Source organism: Tachypleus tridentatus, chromosome 6 (assembly GCF_004210375.1).
Source record: "Tachypleus tridentatus isolate NWPU-2018 chromosome 6, ASM421037v1, whole genome shotgun sequence".
Lineage (NCBI taxonomy): Eukaryota > Metazoa > Arthropoda > Merostomata > Xiphosura > Limulidae > Tachypleus > Tachypleus tridentatus.
This window is the reverse complement of record NC_134830.1, coordinates 46,268,993-46,290,440: the sequence shown is the minus strand read 5'-3', so window position 1 is coordinate 46,290,440 and position 21,448 is coordinate 46,268,993. Positions and strand designations below refer to the sequence as shown.

Genomic DNA, 21,448 nt, shown 5'->3' with positions numbered 1-21,448 from the left:
AATCTTATTGTGTTTGCTGAGAAATATTTTAATTTTCAATGAAAATATAAAAATAGTAATCTTACAAGAATGGAATTTCTTGAAGTTCATATATTTATACAAATACATTTACAAATCAGTACATGTAATTACCTAATCAGCATCATTTCCCATGATATGCCTGCTTAAAACAACAATTTATCATTCATGTTTTTAAGAACAGATTTAACATACAAGTAAACAAAATTTTACAGTTCTTTATAAGCATGTAAGAATTCAGACAAATTGAAATAAAATTTAAATTTAGTCATATTTTGGAATGACAGGAAAGTAATGAGATAAACTTTCAGCGTATTAAAAAGAACACAAAACCTTAGCATTAGCAGAACTATTCAAAGAGTATAAAATACCAAATGCTTTTACAAGTTAATCGCATATACCTGAAGTATACAAATTTTGAACATAAGAAGTGAATCAGGTTCATATAAATAAATCCTTAAAAGTCAATATCAAAGGTATAACAAGTACACTAATATGTCTCACTTTCTTTTCATGGAATGTCTCGTACAAAAAGCATCAATTTGTTAACAAATTAGAAAAGTACTTTTTTGTTGTTGAAATCCTATTTAACCAGAATATTCTTAAGGACTGTTATTTCTTTTGAGTTCAGTAAAATTAATGATACATCACTGTTAAAAACAAAATCCAGAGCTAATAGACTCCTATAAAAGTAACAGTTCACAGAAGATATAGACTATGCCTTAATAACAAATTCTAAATGAAGTACAAACATTTGAACTTAGTAATAACATATTCTGTTTGAAGTAACATGAAAAACTACATAATACATCTGATTTTGTACCTTATAACTGAAATTTTAAAGCATTATTCGCATGTATAGAATGCAGTTACTTGAAGAAGCAGCAGGTTAGACAATATCTGTTACATGAAATAATAAACCTTTGTTTTACTGGGCACGTTGTATTATCTTTAAAATAACAAACATTTGAAAGTCAGAGTTGCAAAGAATTTCTGAAAACAAACAGACTGAGAAGAATAACAGAAAATCAAATACTTTAATTTAAAACAATTGAGTGCGAATTAAATACTTATTAGGAATATAATGCAAATGTAATTTGAAATAACACCTTAGGCATTTGAGCAGACATCCATTATAAATCTATAACACAGGTGGAGGTTAATGTCAAACTGGAGAGAAAAAGTAATAAATCAGAAAAATAAATAAAAGCAAAATTCCAACAAGCATGAGGCTCCTAAAATTTTCTTTTCGCAGTCCTTTCAGTTCTTTCTCTGTAATGATAACATAAGACTTAAAATTTAATAAATAATAAAAAAACCCTTAACACTTATAGAAATCAGTACAAAAATATGTTAATAGAAATTTGAAATAAGGATAAACTAAAAGAAACTATCTCCAAGGTTAGTTTTTGAGAAAATCATAAATCCCTTAAATGATTCATTAATTTACAATACATGAGCACCTATTTAGAAGAAATCATACGGAGTTCATTTAGTTTCCTTTTTACCATTCAAGTTTTACAGAAAAAAATGTCTCAAAATCATATTGGCTAACTAAAAACACAAAAATCAGATTGGCTAACTAAAAACAATGAACATCCAGTAGCAACAGTGATTTGATTTTATTACCTGTATTTCTTTTTTTTTTATTGCAGATTCTAACATTCTTAAGGAGGTATGCTTATTTTTTGAAGGAAGATTAGCCCAAAAGATTCAGTATCTCTCTTTGAGAATGTGTTTTTTAATTGAAATTATTTATTAGATCTAATTTGTTTACAAAACGTCTCACTTTTGTAAGTAACTTGTGTTCCACATCAAATTATTCTAATTTTAAAAACCTATGCTATCCTTAGTTGTTAATAGAGAAAATTTTTCATTCCTCAGAAAACTACACTTTTGATCAAATACCAAGTGTTCTAAAATGAAAGAAAATAAAATGGACTCAGACACTGAAATTAACTTCAACCCAAAAACCTGGAACAAGTACGAAATGTAATCTTGTCCCAGCTGAATATTACGTGTCTGCTTTGTTTTTGTATTTTTAATATACTCACACATTCAATTTGTTGTTGTTGTTTTTACAGCCAAACTGTGATACTAATTAATTTCTGAAACTCAGCATGTTCAAATTGTGCATTTCTGAAAGCAGGAAAAGAAGTAATTTAACAGCCAATCAGAAATTAATTTTCTTTTGGACCAGCATTAGCAGACTGTTCAGTTTGATGTTTCAAAGATTCTTGAATAATTGTATCATGCTTATTCAAAGACTTTTTGGATATATGTATGTTACACTTATGATATTTAATCTATTAAATTATTTCTTAAATATATTAAATACTGTTTAGTAATAATATACAATAATTATATTTTAAATATGCTACTGGTTTTATAAATATACCTGTAGCTAATAAATCTTTAAAAGTAAACAGTGTGCAAACATCAAAGCTTGTGTTTGAGCCCTAAAATCACCTAAAATTTTTCTTCCCTTTAAGTGCATAAGTCAACAAAATTCCACAACAAAGAAATTTGTTTGGTATCAAGTGAGATGCTTTACATTAAAGAACTGTTGTAGAATACCACAGTGAAGGGACAAATTTCTTAACAGATACCAACTGAATCAGTTCAAAGATAATTTCCCTAAAAATAGTCGTGAATAAATATGAAATGAGTAGACGACTAAATCCCTTGGATCAGAGCACATATGCAAAACGATTATTTAGTGGGCTATTTACAACCATCTTTTGTCATTTCATGTGTTATTTCAATAATGAGAAATATACTACATTTGTTTCTAAGCAAAGGAAACTGGGACTGAGAATGTCTGGCACAAATCTTTGTTTTTTGATGCAATGGGTGCATCAAGTGTAATAGAGCACTCAGCTTCAGTAAGTAACCACTGAGTGCAAGAAAAGCCCACTACAGAAGTGAATGCTTTTTACAGTTGTTCAAGAGGAGATGTTGAATTCACATCAATTTATTCAACATGGTATAATAAAATCATTCAACTATATAAATACCAACATTAAAATATATATATACATACAACAACTAATGTATACTTAAACATATTCATATATATATATATTTGTTTTTTTCTGATCATTCTCCTATATTTGAAACATCTTTTTCAATTACTCAATGGATGAAGTCGCATTTTCTTTGTGAAATTTCATCGTGAAAAGAAACATTTTTGTTCTTAAGTTATTTTCTAAGAATGACTGTTTAGCACTACAAAAATGGTGAATTAACATAGATGCTGATATTAAAGTTAAGGAACTGCAAAAAAATTAACAATTTTCATATAATATAATCTTGAAGATAGGCCTTTTTTGTACATAATTATTTTTCTATGATTAATCATCCACGAGATACAGAGCAAAACAGATGGACAGACACTTAGAGGCTCATGTGTCTAGGTTAAAATAGTTCTATTAGAATTTCCATTGTCAATTTGACTTTCCAACTGCCAATACTGCAACAATATTTTTACATTATACATCTTATTTACCCTCTGGTGGAACAGTGGTAAGTCTACAGATTTATTTGTTAAACTCCAGTGTTCAATTCCTCTTGATGAACACAGCAGATAATTCTATGTGACTTTGTTATATAAAAAAGACACATACATGTAGCTTATTTAAAGATGTGTCATTTCCAATCATACTTTTAACTTTTAAAGAACTTTTGCATTGCATGCTGGTCGACAATTTTAATATTTGTTATTAAATACACAAAACCATCAAAAAATCTTCATATTTATGTGTACATAATGTTTTATTTAATAAAAAATTTGTAAGACTAATACTGGACCAATGACTTGAAGTCACAGGCTAGTGGTTTAAAATATTTACACAAAGACCTATGGTGATATCAGGTAGGTATGAGCACCAGCAAAATAACCAGAAGAAATGATCTGCAGTCATAAATTAGTAAATACTGAAACTTATAAGTTTGAATATTACTGTATCAAAAAAATTAACTAAAAATGGAAAAGTAGAAGAAAATGTCAATCACAGGTCAAAAAGAAAGGGATTGGTTCAATATTAAGTGCTCCCTATGTTGCTTACAGAGTTATGAATTAGCATTATTCTTGTGAATCAACTTGAAAAACAAAAACACAGTAGTTTATATGCAAAAACGGCTCGTTTGGGTTGAGAAAATATTTTACATAGAAGAGCAAACAACGTTTCGACCTTCTTTGGTCATCGTCAGGTTCACGATGACCGAAGAAGGTCGAAACGTTGTTCGCTCTTCTATGTAAAATATTTTCTCAACCGAAACGAGCCGTTTTTGCATATAAATTTCTCAACAAGTGGGTTTCTCGACATCACTGAAAAACACAGTAGGATGTAGTACTTGTCCTTTGGTAGTAATTAATGAAAACTAAAAAAACTTTAATTTAATTTCTATCATAAAAGAAATATTACTGTCCTGGATATTCTCATAAAACTATTTAAAACAAGGACTACCTTTCTTAGCCAGCCCAAATTCTTCACTGATAAAACTAGGGGGAAAGCAGCTAGTCAAAAGTAATAAATGTGAACAAAACAAATATAAACTATTAGTTTAACTGCTTAAAGAAGACAGTGAAGTAGGCACAGTATCTTCACAAACACTGGAAAGAAAAAGCAGTTTTAAACAAAGAAAAGTATCAGAAAATGTTAACCCATTACATCTTATAACAAACTAAAATTAAGGATGAGACCTCTCCAAAGGATAATTATGGTAAAAAAGTTCAGTCTGACAAATCCAGGTCTCAAAATAATCCATTAATTAACAATTTAGGAGTTCATAAATAAAAATAAGAAGTACAAAGTAAGGAAGAGCCTGTAGTAACTATATAAACAACAAAAGTTGTACAGTGATCTCTCATATTGACAAAGAAAACAATATGAAGCTAAAAGAGTTGCTTTTCTTACGAAATCAATGTACTTTGGCTTTAACATTATAGTTTTAGAGTACTTTAGTTTGTTTCTTTTGTTGTTAAGCACAAAACTACACAATGTGCTGTGCCCACCACAAAGTATTGAAACCTAGATTTTAGTGTTATAAGCCTTCAGACTTACCACTGAGCAAGCAGAGAATCAGCACTTGTAGAAAAATATACTTTTCCAAAAAAATATCACCATATTAATTACAAGGGGGAAAAAACTAAATGCATTAAAATTAGTATCCAACATCAGAATGCCAAAGATAATATTTTATTCACTACAAATATTCCTAAGAAATTCATGAAGATAATGTTATGAATATCTGTAGAGCTAAGCTATCTGTGATTGGTGTAATTTGGTAAATGATCATTCTTACAAGACCTTGACAACTGGAATAACTGAAAATAGTAATAACCATAAACAATAATTTAAAATAGATGATTGTTTTCATAATTTTAGTTAAACAAGATTGAATTAATCAGAAACAACAATAAAAATGTACATATTTTGATTATCAAATAGTTAGAATAATCAACAAACAGTAACAACTGGAAACACTAAATTCATTAGCTGATTAATTTTCTAATCAATGTTCACAATTAACTGACTAAGTTAATTGCCTAGATCTAAAAGTGTGATGGGTTCACTGATATTCATGATAGATAATTGCATTGTTTATAGTTTTTTTTTTCTAAATATATTTCACTACATGGAAAAGAAGAAAGGGATTTTATTACAAAACGTTATATTAAAAACTTTATTTTCTCTTCAAAAATAGTGTCATGTCACTCTGGGTGTTAAAGACTATACAACTTATTTTTTAAAACTATGGTTTTCCTGGAAACAAGGAAGTTTAAATGACAGTATGCAGTAAACCAGAATTATAAACAAAACTGTTAGGAACTGATACATCACAACATAATTCATCATTTGCAGGGATAAGCTGGTTGTTGAAGTTTTATTTTTAATCCACTCTCACAGTACACATCTTAAATTTACATACTGAAAAATGTTTACAATATGACTACAGTTTCATATATATTAGAACTTGAAGTAGACTTTAAACATGCCTAAAACAGCCACTGGGTACTAGGTAAAATAACTGTGCAAATAAGTCACAAAAATATTGAATATGTGAAGAAGTTATCTTTACAGATTCATGTTTTAATATGCTGCTCAGTTCAGAGAAAGTATAGATTTGTTGTCAAAATATACTACACAGAGGATGTTAACATCTGTATGTTAAGATACCTATCACCATACCATTTACTGTTTCATGACCAGCAGTTAAATAAGATGTGTATTTTGCTTTCCTAGCTGTATTGTAAAATTAATAATAACAGTAAGAACCTAGATACATGTAAATATTCACTGATCAAAGACATTTCAGTTTTTCCCACAAATAATACATTTCTAACTGTCCACTGTGCTGTTTTACACTGGCAATGTATTAAGCTGGTCTTCAGGTCCAAAGGGAGCTCATGGAGTCCTCTCATTATTGCAATACATTTTCTCAGACAGTTCACAAGACCTATGACTCCATTAACAAGTAATTAAGAAATTTTCAGTTAAATTAAAATCAGGAGTTCAGTCAATGTTACACAAAGTTCAAGGTAGAGGCAAACATGTACAAGGTAAACACAGGTATAAGCACACACTTTGCTTAACAGATGCTGACCCATTATCTATGTATATATAATCAAACAAGCTTTTGAGACTCACAGTCAAAGTCTACTGTACAATCCCTTCAACTACGGCTATTTGTCATCTCAGGAACACTGTCTCCTACCAGTGTCTGATTATCTTAGCATAGTCTAGGTACACTTGGGAACTGAAGATGTAAGATTGTTTTCTGCTATTTGTGACTACAACTTCCCCTAATCCTTAGATCAAATAACTTTAACTTTCTTCCAATAAAAGTTACACAAAATATAAATAAATAAAATTATGCCTGATAACACAAAAGAATAAATCAGGACGAGCATTTATATAATCAGCATAAAACTGTCAGTAAAGATATTATTTAAAGCATTATCTGAAAAGTTCACAAATTATTCAATTGAATAAATCAAACATATTTCTAAATCAAAAACAGAGCTGGGCAATTAGTGGTATTAACCAACAAGTCCATTAATGAATTAGTACCTTCCTTTCAACCTTCCTACTTGTATTCACATTGTTTCTTTAAGTAGTTTTCAAATTACCTTCACATTACAAAAGGTTGCCATTTGCCAATTCTGCAAAAAAAATCTTTTGTATAAAAATATTCTGTCATAATTTTGTTTTAAAGACAATCTGGACATTTCCCACATGACAAACAAGTGTCTAATGCCAACTGTACACCATATATGTTTGCTTTTAAAATACACAGTAACCCCTCATTTACCATTTGTAAATCAAATAATAAAAACATATTTTACTGTTGCTGATAAGGGTAATAGTGTTTTTATTGAAAACATCCTAATTATTTCTATTGAAAAAAAGTAATTAATAAGGATTTGAGTCATCAGAATATTTTGTAGTTGACTAGTGTACTCACTAACCAGAAAATGAGAGTTTTATTTATTGAATTTTTTAAATTTATACATACTTTCCAATTTAATAAAACAGTAGTGTAGCTACATAAAAGTAAAAATACTGTAAAATTCATAAAAAAAACACACACATTAAGAGATACCTTTATTAACAAGTTTTAGGTAATCTCTAGTGAATTGAGTTCATTTCACACACATATTCATGTGTCTATGTAAACTACTCTACCTGATGATGACCAAACCTTCTTCGAACTTTGTACATTTATTATTGTGTTAAACTTCTAACAAAGTTACTTATTCATCTTATTCCTACAATATATAAGCTTATCATATCTCAAATTATCTGATGTTTTCTTACTGAAGAAAATTTCTGTAGTTTTCAGATATAATTTAGCATGCAAATATGCTTTCACAATTCACAAAGAAATGGAACTAAAGGGAATGTTTGCAGAAATTATAATAAACAAAGAGTACTACCAAAGTAAAAATATCATTCTTGGATATTTTTCACATAACCTAGATATAAAGTAAAACAACAAGAAAATTAGAATGACATCACCTTATTTTGTAAAATCAAGTACCTGACAGTTATAACATTATCTTATAATACTTGAAAACCATTGGGGAATGAATAAGAATAAAAATTAATCTTTGTAGACAATACTTTATTATTTTAACAAGGAACAATGTTTAACCTCTACACATTAGCTGCAATGAAGTTTTAATTTTAAGATAATGATATGACACCAATTAACTTTTAAAAAGTTAGCTGTATAGCACAGTAACTAAGTTTACAGTATTTTTATATGAAAAAACTTTAACAATAATAGTTTATTGGTTTGGATTAATCAATGTTTGCCATACTGTCCTTAATCCAAAATAAAAAAAAATTAAAATGCTTATTATTTTTAACTTTGACACAAACTAGAGTTTATTACAAGACATTTTTATGAATGTAAATAAAATAAGAATCTATACTGTTAGAATGTAACTTTATTAGCTCAATATTTCACTATTACAGCTTCATCTGGAACCATCAATTTCTTGCCAGTTCAATCTAAATTGAAATGCCATTAAAAGTAAATTTAACATCAGTACACATTTAAAAAGTTCAAATCATATTCAAATAATATAAAACATTCTTGAACATAAGTGGTTGAAACAAATCAAACAAACAATGGTAAATAAATAACATATGTAAGCCAACAAATAAACTATTAAAATTATTGGATTCAGAATATGATTTGTTATGAACATATATCTTCATATTTGTGTCTGAAGTATAATTTTACCTTATTATATTAATGCATATACAAAACAATTTCTGAAAATATCTTTCAACCTTCAGAAGTTTGTAGAGGCTTTGTCAAAGTTGAATATATTAAAACCTTAAGAATACTATTAACATTTCTATACTAAAGGCCAAGCTTTCTATTTGTTTATTCTAGTCTTATTTTTCTTCATGAAAATTGATTCTTTGATCTTTTAGTCTAGAAATCTATGGAAGTAGATAATATCTTGACATCTGATGTTATCTGTTTGTGATACGTCATTTTCCCTTCCAGAAGGTTCTGCAATAGCATTATAAGCATTGAGGTTTTGGTTGTTACACACATACTCAGATATTCAAGGTTGTCACACACATACTCAGATATTCAATAATGTACGAGTTGACAAATTTCTCTTACATACATAACATAGCAACTGCAACAAGTTACTTCATAAACAAGATGTTTACTATGGCATCATCAGTGTGGTCTATATTTAGTGTAGGGGGATAATAAGAGTAGAAATGTAAACAAAGAGCTTTAGAAGATGACTTGCTGAAAATACCATTCCTGACATGAACTGTTGTATCTAGAAACAGTATATATCTACCCAGTATAGGATAAGCAAATGTAAATTTTATGAATGGATGAACAATATTAAAGAATTCATGGAAACTAAAAATAGACTAAATTAGTGTTCCACATTCCAAATCTATGAATCTGTACCAGATAGATAGGCCTATGTTTCCTCCTTTTTATATATACACACATATATGGCCAACGTTTCTTACTGTTTTCCAAGAACTTAAGCGCTTCAGTTCGAATATTGCACAAATATTACAGCTAAGACTACTGTCACCCTATTACCTATAGCTATTCATCTAATCTGTTTATAAAATTCCCCATCAAACATTAAATACCCATTACCTAACACAAACCTCAGAGTTCATTCTAACCAATCTGTTGAAATATTTAAAAGTTCTAAGTCATCTCTGATTTTTCTCATTGTAGTCATAACACAATCTCTCTTCTTCAACAGGGAAACAACTGAACAACATAAACAGAATAATTATCATTAAGGAGGTGTGAGTCATTATTTAATTGTTCAAGTAAATGATGTGTTTAGTTGATATTAGCAGAGACTAATTCCAGTAAAGGGTGTAATAGTCTACTTAAAACCTGCCACATACTTTTTGTCAGAGATCTGCAAGTGGATGCTGTGGGTCCATGAGGTAATCCAGGCTTATGATCATTAGGACAGCAGTATAATTCAGGGACTCATCTATAATATGGTTTGAAACTATTCACTAACTGTGGAGCTATATGACTACCTTTCTTTAATTCATATAAAAGAATTCTACTTTTACTTCCAAATGTTTTAGTAGGATATTTGTTTATTTTTAAATAGTTATCTTCATTTGATAAACAAATATAAATGTTTTTCTCATATCTACCCTTCACCAAAATTACAAACCCTTTACTTTAACTTCTTTAAATTTATACAAAGCTTTATTTTCCTGAAAAGATAAATTAGATTTCACTGTGTAACTGGCAGTTGGTTTCCTTGTCATTGTTTGATGAATCACTATCACTTCCACCCTGGTCTCTGAAGAATGTTTTTCTTGTTGTAGTATTTTGTGTATTGTTTGCTGTAATGATGATAAAATATCTAAATCATCATCTCGTCCAGTTAAAATTGCAAAATTCAGTCGTCAACTGTGCAATGATTAAGTTGCATCATTCAATTTAATACCACCTTCTACAGTTATATTACTTTATTTGAGAGCTTCACATTCCTCTTAGTTAATTTCATTGATGTAACTATATGAGCATTCATTAGCTGGGGTTTCAAATTTACATTGAAGGATATTTTTCTTGTACTTGTATCTCTAGCCTACTGATAACATCACTTTGATCTTTAATCCAGTTTTTAAAGTTCATATTCCAAATGTTGTAAAACAAATTAAAATTCCTAGTGAACTGTTAGGAAATTGATAGCTCCTGACAAAGTTACACATGAAATATTAAGCTAATAAAGTTCATTCCAGAGATATAGGTCATTATCTTTATTAATATTTATAAAAATTGTGTTCATTTATAAAGAATAAAAAAACTTGACATTAATGTAAAATTAAAAACAGCATAAGCAAGTATGCAATCTTCAATGTGGTGTTTTAAATTACTTATGAACCACACTTACAGTGAACTTTATAAATAAATGCATCAATACCAGCTGTGAACAAGATCATTTGCACAATGATAGACAGATACACAGTCACACAAATAGCTGAAGATCTCTATGATCAAGGAAAAAAAATGGTATTGTAAGGTTCATTTGTGTTGTAAAACCAACTTGTCAATGTGGCATTTACTTCAAAAGAAATACCCTAACCATCATGAATGACTTTATAAGTAATATTGTGAAACAGACAAAGACTTAAGACACAGTAAAAAGATATTGTAAAACATTTCTAAGATTCTCGTCTTCTAGAAGCTGGCACAAGATATTGTAATACAATCTTTAAGATACTATCAGTGAAAACATGTTCAGACTCCACTATGATTTGTTTTAGAAGTCAAGTCTAAACCAAATCTGGTTTTTAAGCTATATCATTCTCTGAAGAACCCATATCTCCCCTGAACAGAGAAATCAGGACATAAATCCTAAATGTCCTAAATTATTCTACACTTTCCAATGATCTTCAGAGAAACTTAGTAGCTAAGTTAACAACTTTATTTCCTATGCAAGCTAGAAAATCTACCTCTCCAGCAGATGCTTTATTTTCAGGGATAATATCAGCAGTAGTATTACTTATTGTTTTAATCATTAATATTAAATCACCATTTTGTATATGATTTTTGAAAAATTATCTCCATAGTAGTTTAAGAAAATTTAGCTAAATTACAAAATAACTCATGGTATAATCTAAAGCCAATATATACACTTTATGTTGATACATTCAGCAAGTGTAAACTATGGTTGAAACAAAATGTACTTAGGAATATTGTTATTAAATAACAGGCTTATAACTTAAGGAAAACCAATATCACTATGTAACTTTTAGACTATGTTAACTTATTAGCAGTTACTTATAGGTTTATTCGTGATTATCATATTTTTGTAAGCTCCAACTACAGAAGCTCATTGATGGAGATCTCTCTCGGTGAAGAAACTCCAATAATTTATTTTAGTAAAAATATATTTTATAAGTAACATTCAGATAAATATTAAATAATACTTTGTATTATTTCACAACAATACCTTTGTTACTGTTACATAGTTTTAACTTAAACACAATCACTCATGAGAAAAATTATTAATTGTAATGTTTTTTATTATAACTTGATAATCAATCTTACTAAACAACATACCTAATTTATTTAATTCATCCTTGATAACATTGACTTCTGCTTCTAATTCCATCCTGTTAAGTTAAAGATAGAAAGATGGTTAGTAAAAGCTACTTATGTTTAATAATCCTCTCAAACCATTTATATGTTTGGAAGATTGTCATGTGTATGTTACCACTTTTATGGCACTTTAATTTACACAAAACGTGTAATACAGGTAAATATTAATCAAATTAATAACAAATATAATTTAGTAAAGGAAAATAAAAGATGCATAGAACAATTATTAAAAATAAACCATTGCTTTTAACAATTATCTTCAATAGAGATTACTTGTGCTCTACACCTACAGAAAAACTCGTATATACTTCTGATCACTAATATCAGTCAGAAGAACTATTGAAACATATTCTGATAAAATTAAAAGAAAAAAACCACCAGCTAAAGAATGGTATTTTAAACACAATGTCAAACTATCAATAAATCCAGCTGTACAAATATCTACATACACAAACAAAACTACAGTTATGATTATATGCTAGAGTAATTTTTATCTCTGGCCAAAGCATGAGCTCTTTTCCTTCCAGTTACAGAATCATGTTGCAGGATATTTATCAGTGTGCAGTTCAGATACCATGGCCAGTTTTTCCTAATCTTGAATAACCAACCAGAGTAAAACAAATAGCCAGCAGCAATCTACTGCTTTTATATATATATTATTTAGTTATTTGTTACTATATATCATTAGTTGATACTAAATTCAGAATATAAGTGAGAGATAAAACAAATGGAAGCCAATATAGAATAGTAAAAACTAAGCAAAATAAACCAAAATTTCAATTTATCTAGAATATTTAGAAGAAATTAATAATAATATTTAAACTACAATCTGCTGTTGAAAAAATCTATAAATGTACGCCAGATATGTATAATCCTTTTTTAATACAATTTGTTCTTTTCTAAAAACACTGAATTTTACTTAAGAGTAACTGTGTCTAGTACTGTTGTTCCATTATAGCTTCTTGTTACACAATAAGGTCTTATGTCAACTAATTCCATAGCTAATGTATCTATTTGATGCAATAAAATAGGCCTGTCATTTACTTTTACTATCTGTTTGATACTATAGCAACAAGGCAAACATCAGCCTAATTCAGTATCAAATAGCACAATATACATATATTGATCCATCTTCTCTATCTTATTCTCAAAAGAACTCAAAATTAATTACAATATTTGTAAAAATTAAAAGGAATATTAATGAATCCTAACATATAAAAAAAAAAATCCAACAGCTTAGCTTCAAATGGTCTTTACTCTCCAGAATCCACAAATTTAAAATACAGAGGCCAAAATAATTCAGTATAATCACTAAAAAGAAATCTATTATCTGTTCATAAAGATTTCATTACATAAATTAACTGAAATTTAGACTGAGTCTGTACTTAAGTTTTTTTCATATGCTTCTGTTAATTTGGTTATAGCAATAATCAAAAGTGAAGCTTTAGCTTCCTACCTTTTTGATATTGTTATTTTGCTAATGTTAGTTTAACTGGAAATCTAAGTTTATTTATAGTTTATTTGCATGTGTCAAATTCATCCTTAGAATCAGGTAACAATTAAGCAACATACATGTGTAATGCATTAGATTTTGCATGCTTTACTGCACTGTAATCATATATCAAAAAAAAAGAAATAAACACAATTCATTAGCTAATATCAAAATCTTTATACCAATATTTTAACTCTTATCACACTGTTTAACACCACATAAATAAAAATATCTTTAGAAAATTGTGCTTTAAATTATTTACTGATATATTTTTATGTTTTATGGGAAAAAACAACAGAATGAAGTTTGTAATTATTAGACAACTATCAACATGAATTAAAAATAATGACCATTAGCTTTGAAAATCGAGACTAAAAATGACATATTAAGGAACAATTTCAAGTAATACACGTTCATTGAATTTTGAAGAACCAGAATTATAAGAATTTAAAATATATTCTAGGAGAGATGTACTTTAGAAAATTCACCAATTTAGATAAAAATCTTACCTTTGCTCCAATGTCAACATAGTAATATTTAGCCATTCTTGAATTTTTTCTAGTTGCTTATGATACTGCTTAATTAAAGCATCTTTTTCTTCGATCTATAGACAGCATGGATGAATCAATCAGATCACTTGGTTTAATACTAGTTAGCGAGGAAGTAAAACTATTAAAGTATTAGTACAATATTCTGTATTTTGCATTGAAAGGAGTTCCACATAACCTTTTGTTTGGATGTATTAAAATCTCTATTAGAGACTTAATTTGTTCTTTTACTTTATATTATATCAGAAAAACTCAGTGATTTTTAGAAACATGGAAAGATGCTCATATCAAATTTTACCAGAAAATATTGTTTAACAGCTTTACAGTTAAGTATACAAATATAAGAACTTGTGATATAAAATGGAGTTCATTTATAATAAAGGCTAAAACCTGCAAAAGTAAAAAGCCTTTTTGTTACTTACTACAGTTATTTTTTGGGTTCATGTCAAAGCTAATGAAATGTCTTAGACACAAAAAAATGGAAACAAGGCAAAAAAAACCAAAAAACTATTCATCCCCACTGGAATTCAGGCATCTTTTTCACTATATAGTGAAAAATATATCTATTACATGTGTGCATTAATATATACAAATTAACAATTATTCAGGATTGAATAATACATCACTAAACATTAACATACCTGTTTTATTAAAGACATACTTGCTTAGTGATTGCAGAACTTCAATCAAATACATCTAGCTGTCAGAGGTATGAAAATAAAAATAAATAAAATGAAGTCTCTTTGCTAGGAAACATATATATAAATTGTGACAAAATGTTTGAAGTTGTGTCTCATATAACACTAGCACTATATTTTAAGAAATCAATTAATATTTCTTTTATGCAATAATTCCTGAATGGAAAATCTAAATGAATAATTGATATACAGCTTGAATGATGATACCTAAATAGGTCAATGGATTATGAAACAGGTAACAATCAAATGCGTATAGATATTAAAACTTTTCTTAGGATGCAAAAATATTAAATGGATCACTACATGATAAAGAAACATTTTACATAACATAAAAACAATGATTTATACTCACATCTGCTGATGTAATTTTATTTCAACATTTTAACTAAACATTGTTAAAGAATACACTGTTCTGAATTAACTTGACTCACACTTGATCATTGGAACAAACAAATTCTTCAGTAACTGTCTTTAGACATTCCAGCCTTCTCATTCATTGACCATTTCTCTTGGCTCCCAAAGATAAAAAAATACCTAATTGTAAAAGTTTAGAGAAACTATGTATGATTAAATCAAGTGAAATTTTAAGGTGATGGGATTTCTTTATGATGATGATTTAATATACCAAACTGTTATGGAACCAACCAGAGGCATGCCTTTTGCAATGGTTTGTTTGTTTAGGATTAAGCACAAATCTACAAAATGGGCTATCTGTGCTCTGCCCACCACAGGTATCAAAAACTAGTTTTTAGTGTGCAAGTCTGCAGACGTACCACTGTGCAACTGGGAGGCACCTTTTGCAATGGAGGAACATTTAGGTTAGAGCGATTATTACATAACTAGGTTTAATGTTTTGTTGTATGTTGATATAAACATCAAATTTAATTTCTAATTTTCAGGAAATCAATTTTGAAGTCATGGTACAGGATTTATCACTATCACTAGTGTATTGGAATAGTTTAGTTAAAAAATACATGACAGATCTGGGAAAGTTTTCAAAAAATAAACTACTTTTAATTTAAAACTGACATGCTTCTCAAAGGGAAAAAAAATGGAACAGGATAAATCAAACTGAATTGTTTTACTATAAAATATAAAGGAGAAAATCATAAGGATATAAGTTTGAGAAGTTTAAACTGAGAAACAGGATGAAAAATTTACATAATTATAAAACAACTACAGATTTGTTTAAAAAAAAAAAAGGAAATCCAGAATGGTTCATAATGAACAACTAACTGACAATATCAAAACAGTAGAAAAGTTTTAACTGTGCTAAAAGTAATCACAATGTTAAAATAAAGGATAGATCTTTAAAAATGCTGATGATAAAGTTTTCATTGATGACATCAAATGATTCAACCTTAAGACATTTTTTTTTGTTTTTTTACATGATATTAGTAATATTCCTGGTACTAAACATTATATGATAAATAATGCAATTCATATAAATTGTAATCCCTGATGGTAAGAATAAACAGATTAACAAATACAGCACTATGACTAGACAGTAATTTCCCTTGTGTTTTAAAGAAAGTCAAGGATCAGTTATGCAAGCCTCTTTCATTTTTGGAAGGTCAATGTGTTTGTGTGTGTTTTTCTTGTAGTAAAGCCACATATCAGGCTATCTGCTGAGCCCACTGAGGGTGGTAGGTCAATAAACAGTGGACAGGTAGCCTGAAGATTGTAAAGTTACTAATGTTAATATTTTTAAAGAGAATGATGAGAGTTGTTCCAGAAATTTTAGGCTTGCTTCTGTAGTGGGATAATTGCAGATTCTTATTAGTACTATTAAAGAAGGAATAAAATAGTGCATTTGTGGAGTGCGATAAGTTTTCGTTGATTTTTTATCATAAATTAACTGTCAACAACTACTTTCAAGAGGCTCAGAGTAGACCTGTAGAATTTGTAAAGCTTGTTTGTTGGAATTAAAACTGAAATTGGAGAAATGCAAATTTAGGGAAAAGATACATCTAAGATAAAAATTATTACAGTCTGCAAAACAAAAGAAAAAAATAAAACTAATTTTCAGCACAAGTAACTGTATCACATATATTCAAGCCCCTGGTTGTTGACAAGTGTGAAAAAGAAAGAACCAGGCAATTTTACAGATGATTTTCTAAAGTATATTAAACATCAGACTTGCATTCTTTATACAACAAAAGTCCAACAAGCAAAACTGAAGTGCATTAATCTTGCACAAATAAGCACTTTGAATAAGGAATACTAAAACTGTTATATATATTAAATTTATTATACTTGAAAAGTATGAATGAAATACAATGTTAAACCAAAGCCAAAATCACAAGAAGAGAGAAGTTGGTCCTTCAACATCCAAGGCTATCCTTTCAACCCACCTTTCAAAAAGGTAAACAGTTAAACCAACCCTAACCATTCTTTTCCCAACAGAATGCATGTTGAAAGATCCCTCATTTTGAACTTACACACTAGAGGAATTTTTGTTTGTTTGGAATTAAGTACAGAACTACACAATGGGCTATATGTGTTCTGCCCAAAATGGGTACCTGCCAGTCCAAACACACTGCTGTTCCATTGCAGGGCACACTAGAAGGAATGTAGCTAATCAACTCTTGGCAAATATAAATTATATAATATAATAGTGTGATATTACCATCAATATTACATTTATAAACATAATGCACCCATAATTCTAAAGAGTAACCTTTCTGATTTACACACAGCCCACTTAGAAGTATACAAGCTAAAATAAAAAATCATATACTACCAAACAAGAGAAGTGGTGTCACAAAATCACAGTAATCATCTGTCAATCAATTTCAAGAGATTGATTACTAAAACAAAGATTAGAATGTGGGGCAGGTACATTTTCAAGTAAAAGTAAGTTTTAGAGGTCTATATCTAATTCTGTACAAATTAATGTAGATTAATCTTTATCACACTGGTTAATGTCTAATTAGTACGCAGAACAACGTTTCGACCTTCTTAGGTCATTTTCAGGTTAACAAAGAGGGTTTGCAACGTTGTTCTGTACTTTATTTCAATTAAATTTTAATAATCATACCAGCCGTCTTGAGTAACACGCTCGGTCAATCCACAATTTGTAATTTAGTAATTAAGAAATTGTGTTGTTTTTAGCCTTGAACTTTCTGACAATATTTAAGCTGTAACTTCATGATAAAAAAGAGAAATACGTAATTAAATGAATCACGAGTTTAAAATTACAAAAACACAAAAAGATAGCCAGAGATATATACATACACATATACCCAATACAAAATCTTAACGACTACTGCAAGGTGTACTGATACATCAGCGCTCATAATCTCCTAACAGGCAAAACAGTAGTTAAACTTCCAGTTCACCCATTTACTGAATATCGAATGATGAATTCGACAAAATGTCATAATGTTTATTCACATACCGAAATTAATCTAACGTTACTATACGGTGAAGCAAAACAGACTCAAAATCCAAAGGTTCCTCAATCACTTCTCAGGTTCTTGAGTTTTGATAACTAAAGTTGTCAGGATATAGAACAAAAGTACATCATAATTCATTATTTGGTTGTTTGTTTTTAAGCATAAAGCTACACAATGAGCCATTTATACTGCGCCCACCATGGGTATTAAAACGTGATTTTTTTTGTCATAAGCCCAGAGATTTACCAGTGAACCAGCTGGAACAAGTACATCATGAGCTTGTGTCCCATTACTAAAGCGGTAAATCTACAGATTTACAACGCTAAAATCAGGGGCTCGATTCCCCACAGAGAACTCAGCAGATAGCTCGAGATGACTTTGCTAAATGAAAACACACACACACACACATCATGAGCTCTTAGAACAATATTAAATTGTTCATAAATAGATACATCTTGACCTGTTAAAATAGTTTCAGATTAAAGTGTTTAGTCTATTACTTTAGAATGTTATGACTTGTAGACTTGATGTAATTAAAGATAATTTGTTTTAAAAAGTTACAAACATCTGCTAGAAAGTTTTAAATACTCATCTGGTAAAGCAAATTACCACTATATCAGTTTAATTGTGATGTAACTGTGGTAGAAGATGGTATTAAATGTTTGCTACTTCTTAGATAATACAATTTTCTGAATGTTCTATGTTCTTTCTTTTTAGTTTGAGCGCAGAGCGTCGCTCAAGTAAACGGCTTAATTACGTCTTGCTTTAGCTGCACACTGGACTGTGATCCCCCAACTAGCCATTATTCATGTTTTCTTGCAAGAAAAAGCTGTAACATCACTAACGATATCAAAAAAAAAAAAAAACACTACATGGTCAAAAGTATGTGGCTGAGTTCGGCTATTTCAACCATACCCATTGCTCACAGGTGCATAAAATCAAGCATACAACCACGCAAACTCTATAGATAAACATTGGCAGTAGAATGGGTCGTACTAAAGAGTTCAGTGACTTTCAACATGGCATTGTCATAGAATGCCACCTTTCCAACAAGTCAGTTCGTCAGTTTTCAAGAGTTGCTCCAGTCAACTGTAAGTGCCGTTATTGTGAAGCAGAAACGTTTATGTTTGGTTTTATTTGTTTTGAAATAAGCGCAAAGCTACACGAGAGCTATCTGCGCCAGCCACCCCTAATTTAACAGTGTAAGACTAGAGGGAAGGCAGCTAGTCATCACCACCCACCACCAACTCTTGGGCTACTCTTTTTCCAACGAATAGTGGGATTGACCATGACATTATAACGCCCCCACAGCCGAAAGGGTGAGCATGTTTGGTGTGACGGGGATGAAAAGTCTAGAAGCAACAACAGCTCAGCCACGAAGCGGTAGGCCACACAAGCTCACAGAACGAAACTGCCGAGAGCTGAAGCACGTAGCGCGTAAAAATCGTCTCTACACACTTGCAGCACTCACTACCGCGTTCCAACTTGCCTCTGGAAGCAACGTTAGTACAAGAAATGTTCATCAGGAGCTTCATGAAATGGTTTTATGGTCAAGCAGCCGCACACAAACTTAAGATCACCATGCACTATGTCAAGCGTCAGCTGAAGTGATGTAAAGCACATCGCCATTGGACTCTGGAGCAGTGGAAACAACGCATTCTCTGGAGCGATGAATCACGCTTCATTATCTGGCATGGACAAATCTTGGTTTGGCGGATACCAGGAGAACGCTATCTTCTTGAATGCATAATGCCAACTCGAAGAGAAACAATGGTCTGGGGCTGTTTTTCATGGTTTGAGCTAGGCTCTTTAGTTTCAGTGAAGGAAAAATCTTAATGCTACAGCATAGAATGAAATTCTAGAGAATTGTTTGCTTCTAATTTTGTGGTAACAGTTTGGGGAAGGCCCTTTTTTGTTTCAGCATGACAATGCTCCCGTGTACAAAGTAAGGTCCATAAAGACATGGTTTGCCATGGTTGGTGTGGAATAACTTGACTGGTCTGCACAGAGCCCTGACCTCAACCCCACTGAACACCATTGGGATGAATTGAAACGCCAACTACGAACCAGATCTTCTCGCCCGACATAAGTGCCTGACCTCACTAATTCTCTTGTAGCTGAATAGGAGTGAATCACCGCAGCCATGCTCCAAAATCTAGTGTTATAGCAACAAAGGGAGGACCAACTCCATATTAATGCCCATGGTGTTGGAATGAGATGTTCAACAAGTGCATGTGGGAGTGATGGTCGGGTGTCCCCATACTTCTGGCCATGTAGTGTAGCTGTATTATATGTCAGCGAATAATGTGATGTCACGGGGCTCTCTAACCCCCACGCTCGAACGTCTGACAAGAGCAGCATGGCTTTATTGATCTTAACAAGAGCTAATGAAATACAGCCTACAGGAGGGATGACCAAGTCTTTGGGAAGTCTCCTTCTGAACCTATGTTGTAGAGGTCCCTTATTGTTTTAACTTTGCGGCTACAAGCTCATGAAAAGGAATATATATCATCTGGAGTACACATAGAGCCTGATAATGTTCTTCCTTTAATTTGAGGCTCAGAGTAAGTGGATTCTAAACAATTTGTTTAAGGATTACTGAATTGGTACATAACCTAGGGTATTTGAAACAAACTGGTGCAGTCTCTCTATAATCTCTGTCTTTGATAAAATTACAGAGCTTTGTCTTTATTTCATACTATTTTCAGTAGTAAAGAGTTGGAAGGGAAGTTAGGTACCATCAGTTGAAGACATATACTAACAAGACTGTATCGCGTGTGATGGAGGAAGTAATATCTGGAATAGCAGGATACTTCTCCCAGGTGGGTGTCAGATTTCTGAGGCAAACATAGATCAAAGAGTGACCTGGAGCTTTGTTAGACCAATAGGCAAGCCACAACCTGTAGTTTACCAATCTGTGGCCGGATGGGTTGGGGCTAATATTCGACTGAATGAAGAGCTTCTGGCAGCTGTCTATTCTACTAACTCCGTGCTGTACAAGATTGTACAAGTCAAGGTAGATCACGAATATAAAGAGAAATAAGTATGCTAAGACTTCTGCTTGATATTTAAGAAAAATGCGAAACAGTATCTGGTCCTGAATTCTAATGGTCTGGCAGAGCAATTATTGAGGGAACAGCTACAGGATTT

At 30.5% G+C, this 21,448-nt stretch overlaps 1 protein-coding gene across 13 annotated transcripts; it reads right to left on the bottom strand.

The window, feature by feature from the left end:
- Window positions 1–4: 4 nt before the first annotated feature.
- LOC143252391 (uncharacterized) lies at window positions 5–18,459 on the bottom strand. Of its 13 annotated transcripts, none has more exons than XM_076504416.1 (8): window positions 18,138–18,266; window positions 15,332–15,434; window positions 14,844–14,902; window positions 14,164–14,258; window positions 12,124–12,176; window positions 10,293–10,400; window positions 9,942–10,033; window positions 5–1,290 (listed from the first exon to the last, which is right to left on the bottom strand). In XM_076504416.1, exons 3-7 carry the CDS (start codon window positions 14,859–14,861, stop codon window positions 9,948–9,950), a joined length of 360 nt encoding a protein of 119 aa, XP_076360531.1. In that variant the 5' UTR covers window positions 14,862–14,902; window positions 15,332–15,434; window positions 18,138–18,266; the 3' UTR covers window positions 5–1,290; window positions 9,942–9,947. The 13 variants fall into 13 exon arrangements, with proteins under 13 accessions (XP_076360531.1, XP_076360532.1, XP_076360534.1 ...); XM_076504417.1 differs by lacking the exon at window positions 18,138–18,266 and adding an exon at window positions 17,941–18,131; XM_076504419.1 differs by lacking the exon at window positions 18,138–18,266 and adding an exon at window positions 17,644–17,934.
- Between the last annotated feature and the right edge of the window lie 2,989 nt (window positions 18,460–21,448).